At 46.9% G+C, this 17,496-nt stretch overlaps 1 protein-coding gene across 2 annotated transcripts in view; it reads left to right on the plus strand.

Moving 5' to 3' along the window:
• Positions 1-17,496, plus strand: part of LOC306942493 (inositol-tetrakisphosphate 1-kinase-like) — a 52,224-nt gene that overhangs the window by 9,914 nt on the left and 24,814 nt on the right. For both annotated transcript variants that reach the window (XM_079528417.1, XM_079528416.1), the window contains exon 4: positions 8,529-8,654. In XM_079528417.1, coding sequence (XP_079384543.1) covers positions 8,529-8,654 — 126 coding nt within the window. The remainder of the gene's footprint in view (positions 1-8,528; positions 8,655-17,496) is intronic.

Here is a 17,496-nt window from a genome sequence, read left to right on the forward strand (position 1 = left end):
AGGTCGAAACCTTGGTTTAAATCCTGCATCGTGGCTACGAGTGTGCGGCCTTGTCTTTTAGATACACCATCAACCACCAGAGTTGTGTTGGGTGCAAGCAATATTAACACCTAAGCCTATATACAGTACAGTACTTTGTTGTGTAATAGCGAAAATAGCTGATCTACAAGCTCACGTATCCTGATAGACACGTGTAGATCTGCCATTTTAAATGGCATTTAGAACATTTTGGAATACTGAACATTTGTACGTATAATGGCAAAATAGGGACGCCAGGGTGAAATAAAATGGGCGGGAGCTAAACTACGCACTGAGAGCGCTAGAATACTCTTTGGTAGTTTGTACATTCTGAGCGTTCGGTGCATTGCTGTGCCACAATTCAGTGCCCTTCATTGAAAGAAATAAGGTCCCAGTGTTAAATGAACACTCAGGATTTTTTTCAGTGTATCCTTTGTGTCAGCGCCAAGATCTCAAGAGGTCCAGGGATACCCATTGTCTTTCGCTGGGCTGTCACTGCAAATGACAGACGCCTGCAGGTTTCACAAGGTTTTTTTTCCTGTTGTGCTTGTGAAATCAGATGAGCTAGTCAGTGGCTGCAGTGTCACAGACAACGCATCTCACGGGGAAGACAGTGGCATCCATTGTAAATGTTGCCATTGTTAGGCATTGGGCAAGGCTTTATGCTAAGCATAAAGCTTGTCACCACCACCTATTATATTAATCACTTTCAACCTGGCTAAAACATCTCAACAATTTTCAAATCAAATAGTCTATGTACAAGCTCCACAATGCGACATGTCACAAACACAATGCAGCATGTTGTGGGATTGTAGATGAGCTATTTTTGCTATCCTTTGTACAATGAAATATATAGGCTCGGGCTTTAGTGGTTAAAGGAAAATATTATGGGACTTGCAGTACTGAAGTCCTGACGTCACTCACTCATCCTCTGGGCCATGGAAGTATTTTCTCTATGGAAAATAACATCTTAGAATCGTCCCATATAAGAATTGTGGTACAACATTAAACAAACTGTCCCGGCAATAGTGGGCCTCATTCACCAATGACTTTGTAAGTTTTCTTAAATGTCTTCCTAAAGAAGTCGAGTCAGATTCATGAAACGTTCTTAAAGGCAGAATTCAGCCACTCATACTTGATACAGTCTCCGTTTCTGGCAAAAATTTAATTAATTTGGCGGCGGTAAAATTAGTACATTTCTCACCATCAGTTAATGCTTCATATCCAATCCATATGAGTCAAGCCGCCGGAACAATTTGTTTATTTTTGAAACACAGTTCTTATATGATGACAATATTTACCATGTCTATGGGAATTCAGAACGGGGGGAAATAATGTGACCCAGATAGGATGCGTACATTTCGTCAGACTTCAGTGCTTTATATGACCCTGAAATAGTGAGTAAGATACAGTATATGCCGCCTAGTTGTTTGTTTTGGGGGGGGTTCATGTTATGAAACAGCAAACCTTGACCTAACCTATAGGAAGGATTGTTGTTGGAATATTTTGTCCGGATCATTTATCCAGTCCGACCCAGTCAGTCACTGAACCTTCACTTTTGTCCTTGTGGTCTGATGATAGACATGGCAGCCTTGGAGATAGCAACTCAACCTTTGTTCATTTAACTTTGAGGATGTACAAAATCCTTTCGGTGTCATTTATGTACACTTGAAGGAGTTAACCCATTTAGGCCTGACATCGAAATAAAAACACGTTCGCTCTGAAAGAATATATATATTCAAAGATTTGTGACGCATTTTCACGATTTTTCAAAGATAGCAGACCTACAAGCTCGTAGCGCGCCACTCGGTGGAGTGCTATGAGCTTGATTCTGTTTGATTCTGTTTACATCCAAGGCGGTCATTTTGTAAAGGTTATAATAATGTGGGTTTGTTAATGTTGGGACACCCTCTTTTAAATGAAAGATTTATTTAGTGAATGTGATTTATTTGTATTTTTATTGCACTCACTGGACCATATTGGAACAGAGTACTGTGTCATATATAGATAGATTTGTAACCTCTGGAGGGCTCGGCACTAGCTAATGACATCATCCTATTTTGAGCATATCATGGCTAAATCTGGCAACCTTTGGGAGCTCATTTATATTTCCATTAAGTGTGGGAAACTATCTGCATGTATGCACAAAGAAAGTCAAGAAGTATGTTCTTTAAATTAACCCATTTTTTAGACCTGTTGCAACCTAGTCGTTTCAATCCGGGAGCTACCTCTGTGTCTCACTAGTTGTTGGGGGGCCGCTATCCCCATCTATGCCCAGCTTTGAGGGTTTGTGGGAACACAAACATTGGCTGATGATTGAAGTACATATTGAAGATAAAAGTGAGGGCAGAAAAGTGAAGATGCCAAAAGTGATTGGGCGGAATGAGATTTGTGATGATTTGATTGGCTGAGCACGGAATGTGATGATAAGAGCACCACTTTGCTATACATGTAGCAACATCATTATAAATTTGGAGGGGCGATAGCCCCTCCTATGTCCAGCTTTTGGTGTAGGCTATGTAACCATTTTTTTTGTCCCAACACAAACATTAAATGCCATTGACAATGAATGGACAATTTTGAGTGTTTGTGTAAACACAAACATTGACGAAGGTGAGAACGCAAATTGTGATTGGCCGGAATGAGAGATAAGAGCACCCCTCACTTCACACGGGTGTAATGTTTTTACTTAATAAGAATCAGAAACATTAGGTAAGGTTTTTAGAATCAGCCTCAGGTCTAAAGGGGTTAAGTTTCATACAGAACACTGCCTTTAGTCTCCATCACTGGTTTTCAAACTTTTAATGAGTTCCCAAGGCACACCTATATTCATAACGAAAATAGCCTACATCTACAGTGTGTTTTGCAACGTGTTGTGAGCTTGTAGATGAGCTATTTTGGCCTAATTCATAACTGGTGATATAGTTGTATATATTGCAATAATAATTGTTATAAAACTCCAAGGCACCCCATTGTGGCTTGGCACATCATTTGAGAACCACTGGTTACACTCTTGTTTTCTGATGTCATTATCTCAGTCACCTACTACTATATATGCACTCTGTTCTAACTCCCTCTCCTAAAAGATTGGCACAGCCGCACACCCTCATCAATACTGACTCATTTGCCCTGAGCTCATGAGAGCCATCCTCCATGTACTCCTTATATTATTAGTCTGTCTGTCACAGAGCTGATGAGATTAACCCACCAGGCTTAGGCTGGAGCAAGCCAATGTGCCCTCAAAGCAAGTGAAGCCCATCAGGGCAGATGGCCATTGTTTTGAATGGACTGTGTAAGAAATGTTATTGAGTTATTATTGTTGTATGCCAAGTGTTCGGGAATCCAAATTTCCGGAAGGTTACTGGATCTTGCCCACTGATTGAATTTGTGGAGACCAACATTTGATAAGAGCCTCTTAAGAACACATTCTGTAGTATTCCACTGTTCCCTAATGAAGCACAGATATTTTGAATTTCTTATCTTAATTTAAATTGGGTCTTAAGACCACAAACCTCAGCTACATGGCTTAACCTTTAACAGCAATCTGAACAGAGATGATGGAGACATTTCTTAAGACAGGGGTCTACAAGCAATCACCATAACAAAGCCATTACGTGTGTTTACCAATACTGACTCAGGCATAATAAGGAAGGGTTGCTTGCCTTGTCAATATTTTATTACAATACATGAATAGTGTTCCATCTCGGGTGGAATCATGTCACCACGTGCCGCCTTGTCTGCCCTGCTTCATTCAAATTGCACATTTGTACCCAAGTCATAAAAATAAACAACCTCTGGTATTGAGGGATCTTTGCAGGAGAAACATTGTGATTAGCCATAACCTTAACCCAGTTAATACCCCTACAACATGGAGTTGAGGCAGTCCTTGCTTATACATGATCAGATCAAAGACTTGCCACAGTAGGAATCCCCCCCAATCTTCTGCCACATGAACTTTGGCTTGCCTTCTATGTGTACGTTGTTCCCAACAAAATCTTCCAGTCTCAGTTGCTGTGATTGGCCGAGATGTGCAAAGGGAGCGCTTGTTTTGCTTCACGTGAAAACCTATTTCAAACCTATTTCACCATCAAGACTTGGAGCATTGATAAAGTAGTAGCGACGTCTACCTGTCATATTGTCTGAGTGAAGTGTATGTTCACTTTTGAAAGCTGAGAGGCAAATTCCTTTTTAGCAGCCTGTTCTTCCACTGAAACGGAGAGTGATTCAGCATTGAGACAAGTCTAATTACTTAATGGGCTCCAGGGAGGTCGTGAGCCTAATTGGCTCCCAATTTGACTCTGCACACAGGGTGTAGCTGGGAATTCACCTTGAGGCTTCTTTCCTTCTGCTCCTTATGTGAATTGTGGCCAGCAGCCACAATTTGGCTTAGGCACATATTTCTTTTACCTTTTACACCAGGGTGTCAAGTGCCACATCGTCATCCAAAATAAATCATTCATCATGTGGCTGTCTGCTCACAGAGTCTAGTCTTGACTGGCTTTCCAACAGGAAGAGTTCAGTCTTGAGTTAAATTGTGTAACACACATTATCAAATTGGTGCAAATATAAATGGATCGATTTACAAGCTTTGTAGTGTTCATCCATTGCATGTAGCAAAACCTTGCATAGATGATAGAGATGAGGACTTTCAACCCTCGCACGACTTTTGCATAAGGCCAATAGCACAGCCGGGTTAGTCTTTGTGTCCCTTTACAATTGTACACATATTACACAATTGTATTACAGAACTGATGTGCACTTGTATGGGTTCTGTAGATCAAAACTATCTTAGATTTCCCTGGGGAACGGCACGATCCCTCCATGAAACAACATGGAAAGCCGAAAATATGTCGCCCTTGACCTCGTCGCTCCCTCTAGGACCCAGTTTGTTTTCAGTGCCGTTCATCACTCCCAAGGCCCGCCGCTAGCTCACTGTCCCAGAGGAACGACCACAGACGTCGGCTGACATTTCTGCTTTTGGACTTTAGCGCAGCATCTGTGACTTTACCATCGGCCTTTTTGGACAAACTTAAGAGCGAGGTCACATGGTCTGTGCACGGGAACAGCGCAGCGTCCAACCGCATGTGTCCTTTGTAATGGGATTTTACCCGTGTGTGTGTGTGTGTGTGTGCGTGTGTGTGTGTGTGTGTGTGTGTGAGACATTAAAAGCCCACGTCTTCAGTGGAGCAAGGTCAAGTCCCCTGCCATCCCCACTCTACCTCACAGGGCCACACACAGTACGAAAACCAGGGACTGTTGCCATTCTATAGAGCACCGAAGTGTTACAAAGAAGAAAAACAACAAAAAGTGTTGTAACCTGCCGTTTTTTTCTTCTTTCTAATTATTTGTTTGGTCCAAAATATTGTTTGTGTTGTCATGAGTTGTCACGACTCGAGTTGGCTTTGTCCGCGGCGTAACCGTCTTTAAATAAATACTTTAAGAAATGTCTATGAGAATTTCCTGGTCCAGGGTAGGAGGCGGGACTGCGACGCTCTATAAGCATTGTGGTCCAAAAATAAACAAGCTGTCTCGGCGTTATTGTCAGGGAGGTGTCTCTGTATCGTTTGCGACAGTCAGTCACTCATATATTATACAGTCTGTTTCTAGCGAAAATATAACTAATTCAGTAGCAGTAACAATAGCGTTTTCTCTCAGTCAGTTGATTCTTCATATCCATATGAGTGAAACGGCCGGACTGACATGTTTATTTTTCAAACGGTTATTATATGAGGCGATCCAAAATCCCCCTATGGGGATGGGGATTACAATGCAAATAAAAAGTACACGAACCCATGGATTTGCGCCCTCTACCGATATTGACGTCAGACTTAGGTGCTATATGGTCGAAGCCCAATCTAGTCATCTACTACCAACCAGTGCATGTCCCGCCGTGTCCCCTGGCCCTTACCCCTCATGCTGCTGCTGTAGAATGGGCCGGTCTCCATTGGTGGTCACAGCAGTGCCTATATTACAGCGACTCCACATATGACAAGAGATGTTTATGGCTGTTGACTTTTAAACTCTGTACTATTATGGTCATGGCAATGTGTGTTCTTCATCATCCAGCATATCTCTGTGCCCTGACAGCTGGACGCTGTGACTCACTTGAAACGTTTACTGTGTTATTCTAACCTTTTTAAACCAAAGGGCCTTTCACATCAGAGTCCATACACTGCTGTGCAAATGGCATGCTTGATGTGGGTGTAGGCTGCAGGAGGTTAACTAGAGTTGGGCCCTTTATCTTTTCAATACTTCGTTATTACATTGTTTGTTTACATTTTTGTGCTGCATATTTGCATGTGGTCGTGGTGGTTGTGAACAAGTTTTAAGGCATGTCGCTACAGGTGATAGGAATGGAGTTGGAGAGACTGCAAGTAAGAAGTAGACTAGAGGATGTGTTTCCATAGCGTAGAAAGTAAAGACAGAGGCAGTAATGATGGATCCTAAGTGGCTGCGGTCTAAATGGATTGAAGATGTGTTCTCATCTTTGTGCGTATGCCGTACAGGTTGGTCAATCATGTGTAATAGAGGCTCAAACCCTCAAAGCATGTCAGATTCTAGATAAGACTGACACCTTTACTCGATGCTTAATGTCATCTGACCTTCTCAACTGGCCTGTGTGGAAACTGCAGTTGGATGTTGCATGCTCACCAGTTGGAATCTTTCTTGATAAAGAACTTGACATTAAAGTTGATTGATATTTAACAGGCTTACCAACCCTGTACAATTTACTTTTCAGGGCATGACCAAGGGTACAATAATTGGTAATCCATCCATCACACACCTCTCAGAATGATTAACTAATGCACATTGACTGTTGCTCTGACCACCTCCTAAAGCCATAAAGCGCACACTGTAGTTTCATGTCGTGCTCTTGTCTTAGCCATCCATTGATCCACATCTGTGTGGTTAAGGTGTATTTGTTCTGAGTTTGCATAGCGTCTGGGCAAAACAAAGGACTATGGGGTCCTCCCTGAATTCCACCTGTGTTTGTAGACGGGCTAACTGACGGCATTATATTTTGTTAGGCAGATCCCCATTTGCTGATTAGCTGTGTGTGGGTGTGGGTAAGGAATGGGTGTACAGCTGCATTACGTAACAGTCTACCTGGAATCAAATGCACACTACTGACTGTGCACTGACTAGGCAATTGTATGGATAAATGTTTGTAACTACATCTCCCACAACCAATCTTGTGTAATGCAGTGACATCTTGTATTGCTATGTTGGGATTTGTTTTCACAGTTCAAGCATAATTAGTGAGAGAAACAGGGCTTCCCCAGACCCCAGCCATATCGCAGCAGTTTTTCTGTAGTGTGGTCATTTTTTTTCTTTTGCTGATTTCTGGCTGTCTTAAAATAGCCCTGCTTTAGCCCGGCCTTTTCTTCGATTAAGAAATGCACGGCCACTCTGCTGGAGGCAAGCCCATTGACGGCTACACACACGCACGCACACACACACACACACACACACACACACACACTTTCTCTCATTATTCACTCCTCCACTGCCTTGCAGTATATACAGTTTGGACCTTCTAGGTTTGCCAGAAAATATATTAGAAACAGTCACAACCACACTTTGTGATTTGAAACGTTAAACATTCTCTCACTCATCCCCCCCCCCCCCCCCCCGCCCCCTCTCATCCCACTGACTGGACACATTCAGCCAGCATCACAATAGGGTCTCCTTGTGATTTGGGCCTTGCATGGACCCCAGCAGAACAGAACAGGAGCCATTGTGCATCTAAAGCCTGGCAATTCTCCTTCCTACTAAGTGCCAGTCTGGGAACTGGCACTTCTGAGTTTGCTAATTATGAGCCACAAGGCAACTTGTGATGGCTCATGGGGGTGGGGGATGGGGGTGGCATTAAGTCATTTACAGAAAGAACTATCACATTTTGTATGAACTATGAAAGTTGGTCTTTGTCCTCTTTCTTTACAAAATGACAAGCACTAATATACTCTGTCGTGTGTGTGTGTGTGTGTGTGTGTGTGTGTGTGTGTGTGTGTGTGTGTGTGTGTGTGTGTGTGTGTGTGTGTGTGTGTGTGTGTGTGTGTGTGTGTGTGTGTGTGTGTGTGTGTGTGTGTGTGTGTGTGTGTGTGTGTGTGTGTGTGTGTGTGTGTGTGTGTGTGTGTGTGTGTGTGTGTGTGTGGAAAATATGAATGCCAGGTTTGTCTGTTCTGATTCATGGATAACAAATACATGTTTTTAAAATGATTATTAGATAGTTAATATTAGTCATTTATATTGTCAAGCAATACTATGGTGAGAGAAAAGCGATAATGGGAGACATTATCGTGTGGGCTTCTCTCTCCCGACTCTACATTATCTTGTAGCTAACTAAAATATAATCTTAACCAGCCAACAACAGCTGACAGTATGTGTACAAGGTTTTGGGCTTGTCTCCTAGCAGCATGAGAGGTTTTGGATGGAAAAAGTACATAAATTAATACAATAGAATGTGTCCGTGTTGTTGTGTAACCCTGGTTTTCTGGCTGCATCTCCAGCTGGATCTCAGCCAGCCTCTGGAGGACCAGGGACCGCTGGACGTCATCATCCACAAGCTGACGGACCTCATCCTGGAGGCCGACCAGAATGACTCGCAGTCTGTCCTGCTGGTGCAGAGAGTACAGGTAGGCCTCTGCTCATCTGGTACACCCTTCTTGAAAGCCAAAATCAAACCTACAAAGTACCGTAAATAAGAATATATATTCTGAAGTTGACTAGAGTTGGTGTTGAAGTGTCCTTGAGCAAGACGCTGAACCCCTCATTTCTCCCGATGTGCAGTTTGGTGCCTTGCATGGTTTTCACCGCCGTCGGCGTATGAATGTGTGTGACTGGATTGGATGCAATGCATTCTATTTTAAAGCACCTTGTATACAGTTGGGTGCCACCGATATTGTCCCTTATCATTTGACCCATTTAGGCCTGACCTCAACATTTTTAAAAATCCTTCTAAATCCTCCAGTTTTCTGAAATAAATATTTTCACGATTTTTCAAAAATAGCAGACCTACAAGCTCGTAGCGCGCCACTCGGTGGCGCGCTATGAGCTTGTAGATCTGCTATTTTTCGATAGCTAAATTATAACATAATGTTTAAAACACCAAACTGTCCTTTTGCGCAGATCACGCAAACCTCAGCAAAAAGAAAAGGACAATATCGATGGCCTCCAATTAAATGCACCATTTAGCATTTACCATGAAAATATATATTCTGAAGTTGACTAGGACTTTTCCCCATAGTGTAAATTCAAAGGGTATTCAATATATACTATATAATATTTTGATTGTTCATTGAGACACTTCAGCTCAGATTGACCATAAACCATTTATTGCAAAGCTATTGCATGTTAGTATGGCGGTGTGGCTCTGCTCATGTGATATCAGATAATCTGCATACCGAGACACAGGTCTGATATGATATATCCAATTATATGTGCACCAAGACACAGCTCTGATATCAACGACCCCCCCCCAGAGCAGAGCCAAAGATACAATAATCCATGAACAACAATACACAGTAATAACACATCAACGCATGATTCAACACAATTGATCTACACAATCGCAAACAATACAATAATATCCCGTAACCCCGTGGGGGAATTTTCACGTAGATGCCGCAAGAGCTGCTTTGACAGCTCAGCATGAAGAATGATTGAGCTGAGGGTGCTTAAGAAGGCCACCTGGGTGGCACAGTTGGTAGTGCTGTCGCCTCACAGCTAGAAGGTCCTGGGTTCGATTCCCGCTCGGGACACTGTGGGTGCTGGTGGCGTGTTTCCTCCTCCGCGTCATCAGTGCCCATACCCGAGGCGGGGTTGGCGAAAGGGCCTTTCTGTGTGGAGTTTGCATGTTCTCCCCGTATCCCCTAGGGTAGGTACCCTCACAAAAAACATGCAGTAATCCTGGTCTCTAAACTGCCTCCCCCTGGCCAGCCGGGGTGCCTGATGGAGGGGAAAGGAACTGGTTGGAATAACGTGTTCCTTCCACGCGCTACGTCCAACCAGGGAAACTCCCCCTGTCAGGTGTAAAGGAGCAACTTGGACACTCAGGCATGAAGGAAGCATGAGTCCGTTGCTCTCCCCATGTCCCCCATATATGGCGACTAGGTTGACGGAGGGTGTGTAGAGCCCAGGATCACATTAGATAATTGACACAGGGGTGAAAAAGGGGTTACAAAATCGTGGGATAAAAAAATTATATAAAAAGAAAAAGAAGGCCGCCTGAATTGCACTGTGGGAATGAGGGCGTGGATGAGATGGCTCGTAGCGAATGAGAAGGGAGATGACCTGGAGAGGCATATCGCTTAAGCTTGATTTGTTTGTTTTCTTTTCCTGGTGGCTATTAACTTCTTCTTTTTTTGTCATCAAAGTTTTTTAATGATTTTACAATAAAGCATACAAAATACACATGACTTACACAAAAGAAAGACAAGAAAAACAAACAAAACAAAACAACTAGCAGTCAAAAAAGAAAAACCCCAATGGACAACACCCCTCCACATTCTGTTGCTGACAATAGTGATTATATCCTGGTGGCTATTAACTTGAGCTAGTGTAGTGGTCCGGGCTCCTAGGCTGCTAAGCCAGCCTGACGACGTGTTGCGGGTTCGACTCCCGATCCCGACGACCTTTGCCGCATGTTACCCCCCCCCATCTCTCTCCCCATTTCCTGTCAGCATACTGTACACTAACCAATAAAGGCAGAAAAAGCCCAAAATATATCTTTAAAAAAAGATATTTGATATTCATTTTAACACGCTTAGTGCCACATAGGCGCAATATCGCCGTGATAGATTCCCCGCTGCGTGCCAAGGCAGCGATATAGCGGTGATAAAGCTTTATATCAAAACCAACCGGCTGACGCTGAGCACCAACCTGTAGCCTGGTCCCGTTGGCTAGGCAACGTCTGCGTCCTTCCCAGTATGGGGAGTGGGGACGGATGAGCGTGCACCCCATAGGAATCCATTCATTGTAGTTTCTTTGCTGCTTGAAAATCATTAACATGGTGAAGTACATCATGATGACATCATCAAGATGTACTTCACCTTGTTAATGATTTTTTTTCAGACCTCCAGTTCTATGCAACACAGAATTTAAACACAGAACCTTTTTATTATTTCCACACAACAGCTCTAAGGTGTATTAATGACATAGTAAAATGTTGAAAATGAGTGGTATTCCCCTTTAAAATAGAGTTTGAAGCTACAATGGTTTTGTATAGGAAGGGGGCGGGGCAGCGAAAATGAATATCAAATATCTAAATACTGAATCAAGCAACTTAAATACTGTCTGGGGTGTTCATATAAGCCTGAGTAGACGATAAAATGACAACGTTTTTTTAAAAGTGAAATATCCCTCACTGAAGCTCTGTATTATACTTTACAGTACAATGGTAGCGTACAGAAATAGCAAATTAATTAAAACACGGATAAATACATTAGGACGGACGGTGGCATGATTTGTTTTCAGAGCAGTAGTTTTGTTTAGCGACCATTTAGGAGATCCCCAATCTCCTGGCTATGCGAGACTACCTCTCAGGCAGATTAAAGGTGAACATTGACCCGTCTTACACACCCAACACCTCATATGACATGAGTGGAGAGAGAGACACCCTCTCTCTCTCTCACACACACACACACACACAGCACTGATAACATCAAGTAACTGGAGGTTATGCAATAACCATGGTTATATAAAGGATATGAGTGAATCAATTCACTATGGGTTATGTCCATTCTTGGACGTAAGACAGAAGAAATCTATACACTCACGTTCTAATGATATTAGAACGGGCTTTTACGTCATGACGCAGCGCACGTCCCTCCCCCGAGGGCATAAATACCTGCGCTGTCGTCTAGGCGTCATTCGGTAATACTTTCTCCTTCTGCCGTTAACAAGCTAGAAGGGTATTTTGGTGAATTGATTCACTCATATCCTTTATATAACCATGGTTATTGCATAACCTCCAGTTATATTAAAGTCTACTCGTGAATCAATTCACTATGGGAGACCTAATAAACTCCCTTCAAATCACTGAAGAACGCACCCGTCCTCACGTGCCCCTCCAAGCTGTGACGTCACAGGCGTGACGGGCACAACCCTTACGAGACACCAATTTTTTAGGTCAAAAGGTCACCGACCTAATGACCTATAAGAGGTGGGACCAAAAAGACCTCCGGTCAAAATGGTCCCTGTTCCTATATAAGGAGCTGATGAACCATGTCACCTTACGTGCCCCGAGGCCTAGCCACTAACAGTCCCTATCGTCCTGTGAGTGTCGGCCTAAGTCCCATCCTAGCCATCAATATACGTACGGCCTTCCCGGTATATAGAGTTAGGTTGACTGTTTATCCATTCATGCATCCAAAATGCACATATCTATATGTCCACATATACTATATGCTCACCACCTTCATTTATATATAAACATCCTTAAGGGGCATACTTCAGCGGGAGGCAACCTGCAGAACCGCATGTGCCACAGTTGGTTCAGTAACGTCCAGGTTATAGAACCTGGCAAAGGTCGACGGCGAGGACCAACTCGCTGCCGTGCAGACATCCTGTATCGAGATACCCTTGTAGAGTGCCCAGGATGCCGAGATACCTCTAGTGGAGTGTGCCCTCAACCCCACTGGAGGCACCACCCCAGCCGTGGAATAGGCCAACTGTATGGCCTCCACAATCCATTGGGACAACCGCACCTTGGTGACCGGTTTTCCCTTTGCGCTAGCGCCCCAGGCCCCAAACAGCTGGTTGCCCTTCCTGAAGAGAGCCACCCTGTCCATGTACACACGCAGGGCTCGCACCGGGCATAGACAATGTAACCTCCTGTCCTCCTCCATCCTAAATGGGGGCGGATGGAATGACCGTAGGTCCACTGGAACACTGGCCAGGTTGGAATTCTTGGGTATGAAGGCCGGGTTTGGTTTCACCGTGACCCGCATTCTATCCTCACTAAAGACAGTGCAATCAGGACTCACTGAGAGCGCCTGTAGATTGCTAACTCTTTTAGCCGTAGTGAGAGCTAATAGGAGGACGGTTTTTAACGTTAAGAATTTCCATTCTACTGATTCCAGTGGCTCAAATGGTGCCTTTGTCAGGGCGTCCAGTACTAAAGATAGGTCCCAAGGAGGAACCAGGGACCGAGTAACTGGGCGGGCCTTCCGAACCCCCCTCATGTATTGTCGTATGAGTGGGTGTTCACTCAGAGCCTTATCCCCCATGCCAATATGACACGCTGATACAGCAGCCAGATTGACTTTGATAGATGATTGTGACTTCCCGTCATCCAGCATGCTCTGCAGGAACGTCAGAACCGTTCTCACTGAGGCCTGGAAAGGTAATTCCTGGCCCGGCCTATCCGTACACCATCGCTCAAAAACTTTCCATGCAACGTCGTACTGCCTCCTAGTGGACTGAGCCCTAGCCCCCTGAATAGTGGCTATCACGTTCGGGGGCAAGCCCTCAGCACCCAAATTGATCCTTTGACGGGCCAGGCCCATAGATCCAGGGTCTGAGGGCAAGGGTGGAAAATCTCGTAACCTGCTTGCATGAGCAGGTCCTTCCGCAACGGGAGCTGCCACGCCTGGTCGTACAGGAGGGAGGCTATCTCTGACCTCCATGACCCCCAGGCCGGAGCTATGAGGACCACCTCTAGGCCTTGAGTCCTCACTCTGTCCAAGGTGGGTCGTATTAATGACAGCGGAGGGAAGGCATAAAGCAGACCCCGCGGCCATTCGTGAGCCAGAGCATCCAGTCCCAGTGACGAGCTCCCCTTGATGGAGAAGAACAGGTGGCACTTCGTGTTCTCCTCTGATGCAAACAGGTCCACTTTGGCCATGCCAAACCTGTCCCATAACTGCGTGGCCACCTCTGGGTGGAGAGACCAATCCGCATAGCGGAGCTGGCCCCTGGATAGGAGGTCTGCTCCTGTATTCAGGAGCCCCGGGACGTGACAGGCTCTGATCGAAAGGAGGTGCATGTCGCACCACGTGATCAGCCTGTGGGCTAGTAAATGTAGAGTCCTGGACTTGAGTCCGCCCTGTTTGTTGATGTAACACATCGTAGTGGCGTTGTCCGTCCTCACTAGGACGTGGCGGCCACGAATAAACGGTTCGAACTGGTGCAGTGCTAAAAATACTGCCATCAGTTCTAGATAGTTGATGTGGGCGCGCCTCAGAGCATCGCCCCACACCCCCCTGGTCGCCATGCCGTCGAGAGTGGCCCCCCACCCCGACATACTGGCATCCGTGGTAACCACCTTCCTGGAGGTGACAATCCCCATAGGGACGCCCTCCGTAAGTGTGGCTCTGTTTTCCCACCATTTGAGTGCCTGCACACACCCCACCGTCACTCTGACTTTCTGATGTCGGTGGCTGGTAGGAATACGTAGAGACCGCATCCATTCTTGAAACGGTCTCATATGTAGCCTGCCTAGATGTACCAGCGAAATGGCAGACGCCATGAGCCCTGCCATTCGTAGACACACGCTGAACGGGACCTTGTGCCCCATTTTGAAAAGTGTCACACATTTGAGAAACGATTCTACTCTCTCCTGGCTCAGACTGGCCGAGAATGAGAGGGAGTCCAACGTTATGCCTATGTGGTCTATCGATTGGGTAGGCGTCATCGTGCTCTTTGCACGATTTATAGTAAAACCCAGGGCGTTTAACTGATCCACTACAAGTTTCGTGTGAAACTGCGCCTCTGCTGGCGAGCTCGCGCACAGCAGGAGATCGTCTATGTAGGACATAATGCGGGTCCCTTGGTGACACAAGGGAGCCAGCGCCGCCTGAGTGCATTTCACGAATACCCTGGGGGATAATGACATCCCGAAGGGGAGAACCATATATTCGTATATCTTCCCTTCGAATCCAAAGCGCAGGAATTTCCTGTGCGGTGGATAGATCGGGACATGGAAATAGGCGTCTTTGAGATCGATACTGGTGTACCAGTCGCCCTGGCGCAGAGAACGCAGTAGAGTCGTTGCTGTCAGCATTTTGAATTTGAAAATTTTGAGGCATTTGTTGAGAGCCCTCAGATCTAGGATCGGTCGTAGCCCCCCCCCCCTTCTTTTTTGACCAGAAAATAGCGGCTGTAGAAACCGTTGTTTTGTTGGTCTAAAGGCACCTCTCTGACAGCTCTCTTGGCTAGTAATTCGAGGATTTCTGCCCGAAGTACTTCCGCTGCCTGCCCCCCCACTTGAGAGAGAATTATCTTCCCGAACGTGGGTGGTGGTCGTGCAAATTGTAGTTTGTACCCCGTCTTTACCGTGCGTAAAACTCACGGGGACGCGCCACATAGCTTCCACTGTTGAAAGCACCGTGCCAGAGGATTCTCTAGCATGGGCTTCATTACTAGTGGAGCGATAGCACTCCCTAGTGGCCTGGGGACGTAACGGTCGCGGTGTTAGGAGCTCCCCCCCGCCTAATCGAGCCGGCGGGGAGGAATTGCGACCGTGAGGAGCCCAGCCTGTGGCGAGCTTTTTCTTTGCCACAGGGCTGAAGTACTGTCCCACCGCTGTCAAGAGGCCTAGCGGCTCTTTCTGCGGTGGGCTCATAATGCCCATACGGGTTCGATGTTGTCTTTTTATTGTGTTTTGTTTTTTTAAAGTATGAGGCATTGATGTGATCAAGCGCTTTATTAAACAAATATTTGCATTTGTAAAAAACATTTTGCGTGCGGTAATGGCTTTCTTTATTACAGCAGCATTTAACACAGTAGCATGTAGCAAACAACATTTGGAGGAATGTCAATTTCCCGCTCTCTGCGGGGTGTGTGAATCTCTTCCTCTTCGCCACTGGTTCCGACGTGGGGCCCGTGGCCTCTACGGTCGGAACCGGGCTCGAACCCTTGGGCACGGGATAAGTCCACTCAGGCTATCTAGCGCGCCCGCGTCCCCGTCCGCGGAAAGCGCCTCTTCCACGAGGAGCCCTCTGGGGGACGTATTCCTGTGGCTGGCTGCGAGCGCGGCCAGCTGCCGCTCTGTCGACAGGCTGAGCCCGAGCCTGTCCTCTCTCTGCACGGGGCCTATACGGCATCCTGCCTCTGTCAGTCGGTGGGCGGGCGTGGCCCACCGTCGGTGGACGGTACGACGGTGCAGCCTGCCTGGCTGGCTCCTGTAGGTGCCGCAGTCCCTCGGCATTCCTCCTGCTATTCTCGCCAGCGGTGATGAGCTCCGCCAGTGCCCCTTGAAACAGGTCTGTTGGCGCGGCGTTTCCCTCCGCAGCGACGCGCCGATCTAGCAGGGTGACGCGGAGCGTTCCGGTCACCGGGTAAATGTCCGCCCACCTGAAGCGTTCTTGCATAAAGCACAGCGTCATGGCTCAACCCAGGGACCCCGTGGCTGACCTAGTCAGGAGTTTTGCCTCGTCATTCAGGCGCCTCACCTCCGCCAGCTGTGCCGCCGTGGGGGCATCTCCTGCCATCTCCAGTAGTACGGTGAGGGAGCCCTGTAGGAGGGCCTCGGCATTCAGAGCCCTAGCTACGGCTATGAGATGTCCGTAGATGCGCCTGAGTGAGGCCGAGGCAGCCTTGTCCTTCTGGTCTGGGAAGGTGGGGGCTTTTCCAATAGGCCCATACTGGGGCCGTGTTGGGTTTATCAGGTACCCCGCCAGCAGGCGATCAATATCGGGGAAGCCTGCTAGCCCCGCAGCCTCAGGTGTCTCGGTCTCTACCGGGAAAAGGCTTCTGTCGCGGGGGGGTCGGTGGCATTTGGACGGTCCCACGTCAAAGTGAGGAATTATTTGACGCCCTCCGCCAAAGGCAGGAGGTGTCTGTCCGGCAGTCTGGCAGCGGCCGGAGCGACGCCTTGCCACCGCAGGGTTTGTGCCGGGTTAGCCGGTGCTGGTCGTGGCCACTCTCGTCCGCACCTGAGCGCCGCCATCATGTAAATAGCTAGCAGCTCCGTTTCGTCTCGGGGAAGCAGAGCGGGCGGAGCGGCGGCAACGGGGGGTACTCCGACGGGCGCCATCGCTGGCGGAGCACCAGCGACCGCCATTGGAGCCGCCTGAGCGAGTGGGAGTCCTTGTGCGATCTCCATTAGCACAGCCACGGCTTCATCGCCCAGATGGGGGGCTTCTGGAGCCTGCTCCTCCTCTCTGTAATGCTGGTCGTTGAGGCCAAAATCGAAGAGATCCTCTTCCTCCTCGTGAAGGTGACTGCTGGCACCGAGGAGGCAGCTGGCTTGGGGGCTGGTTAGCACGAGGCCTAGCACCCAGGCGTGCATAAACGTCCCGGCTGTCCGAAGCATTCGGGCGGGCGCCGTCTTCGTCCACCATGTGGCTCGGCCATTCCTGTTGTGGTGGGAGACCTTCGCTAGGTTCGCGCACCGCGTATTCTTCCTCCTCATCTTCGTCACCTTCGTTTTTCGAAAGGTTCGTTGACTGGGGAAAGGAAGAATTTACGAGCCCGCCTCTGGCGTCTGAACAGCATGAACCGTTGTATGGCGGCACACTTCAGGCACTGGTTTGG

The sequence above is a fragment of the Electrona antarctica genome, assembly GCF_951216825.1.
Source record: "Electrona antarctica genome assembly, chromosome: 18".
NCBI classification, from domain to species: Eukaryota; Metazoa; Chordata; class Actinopteri; order Myctophiformes; family Myctophidae; genus Electrona; species Electrona antarctica.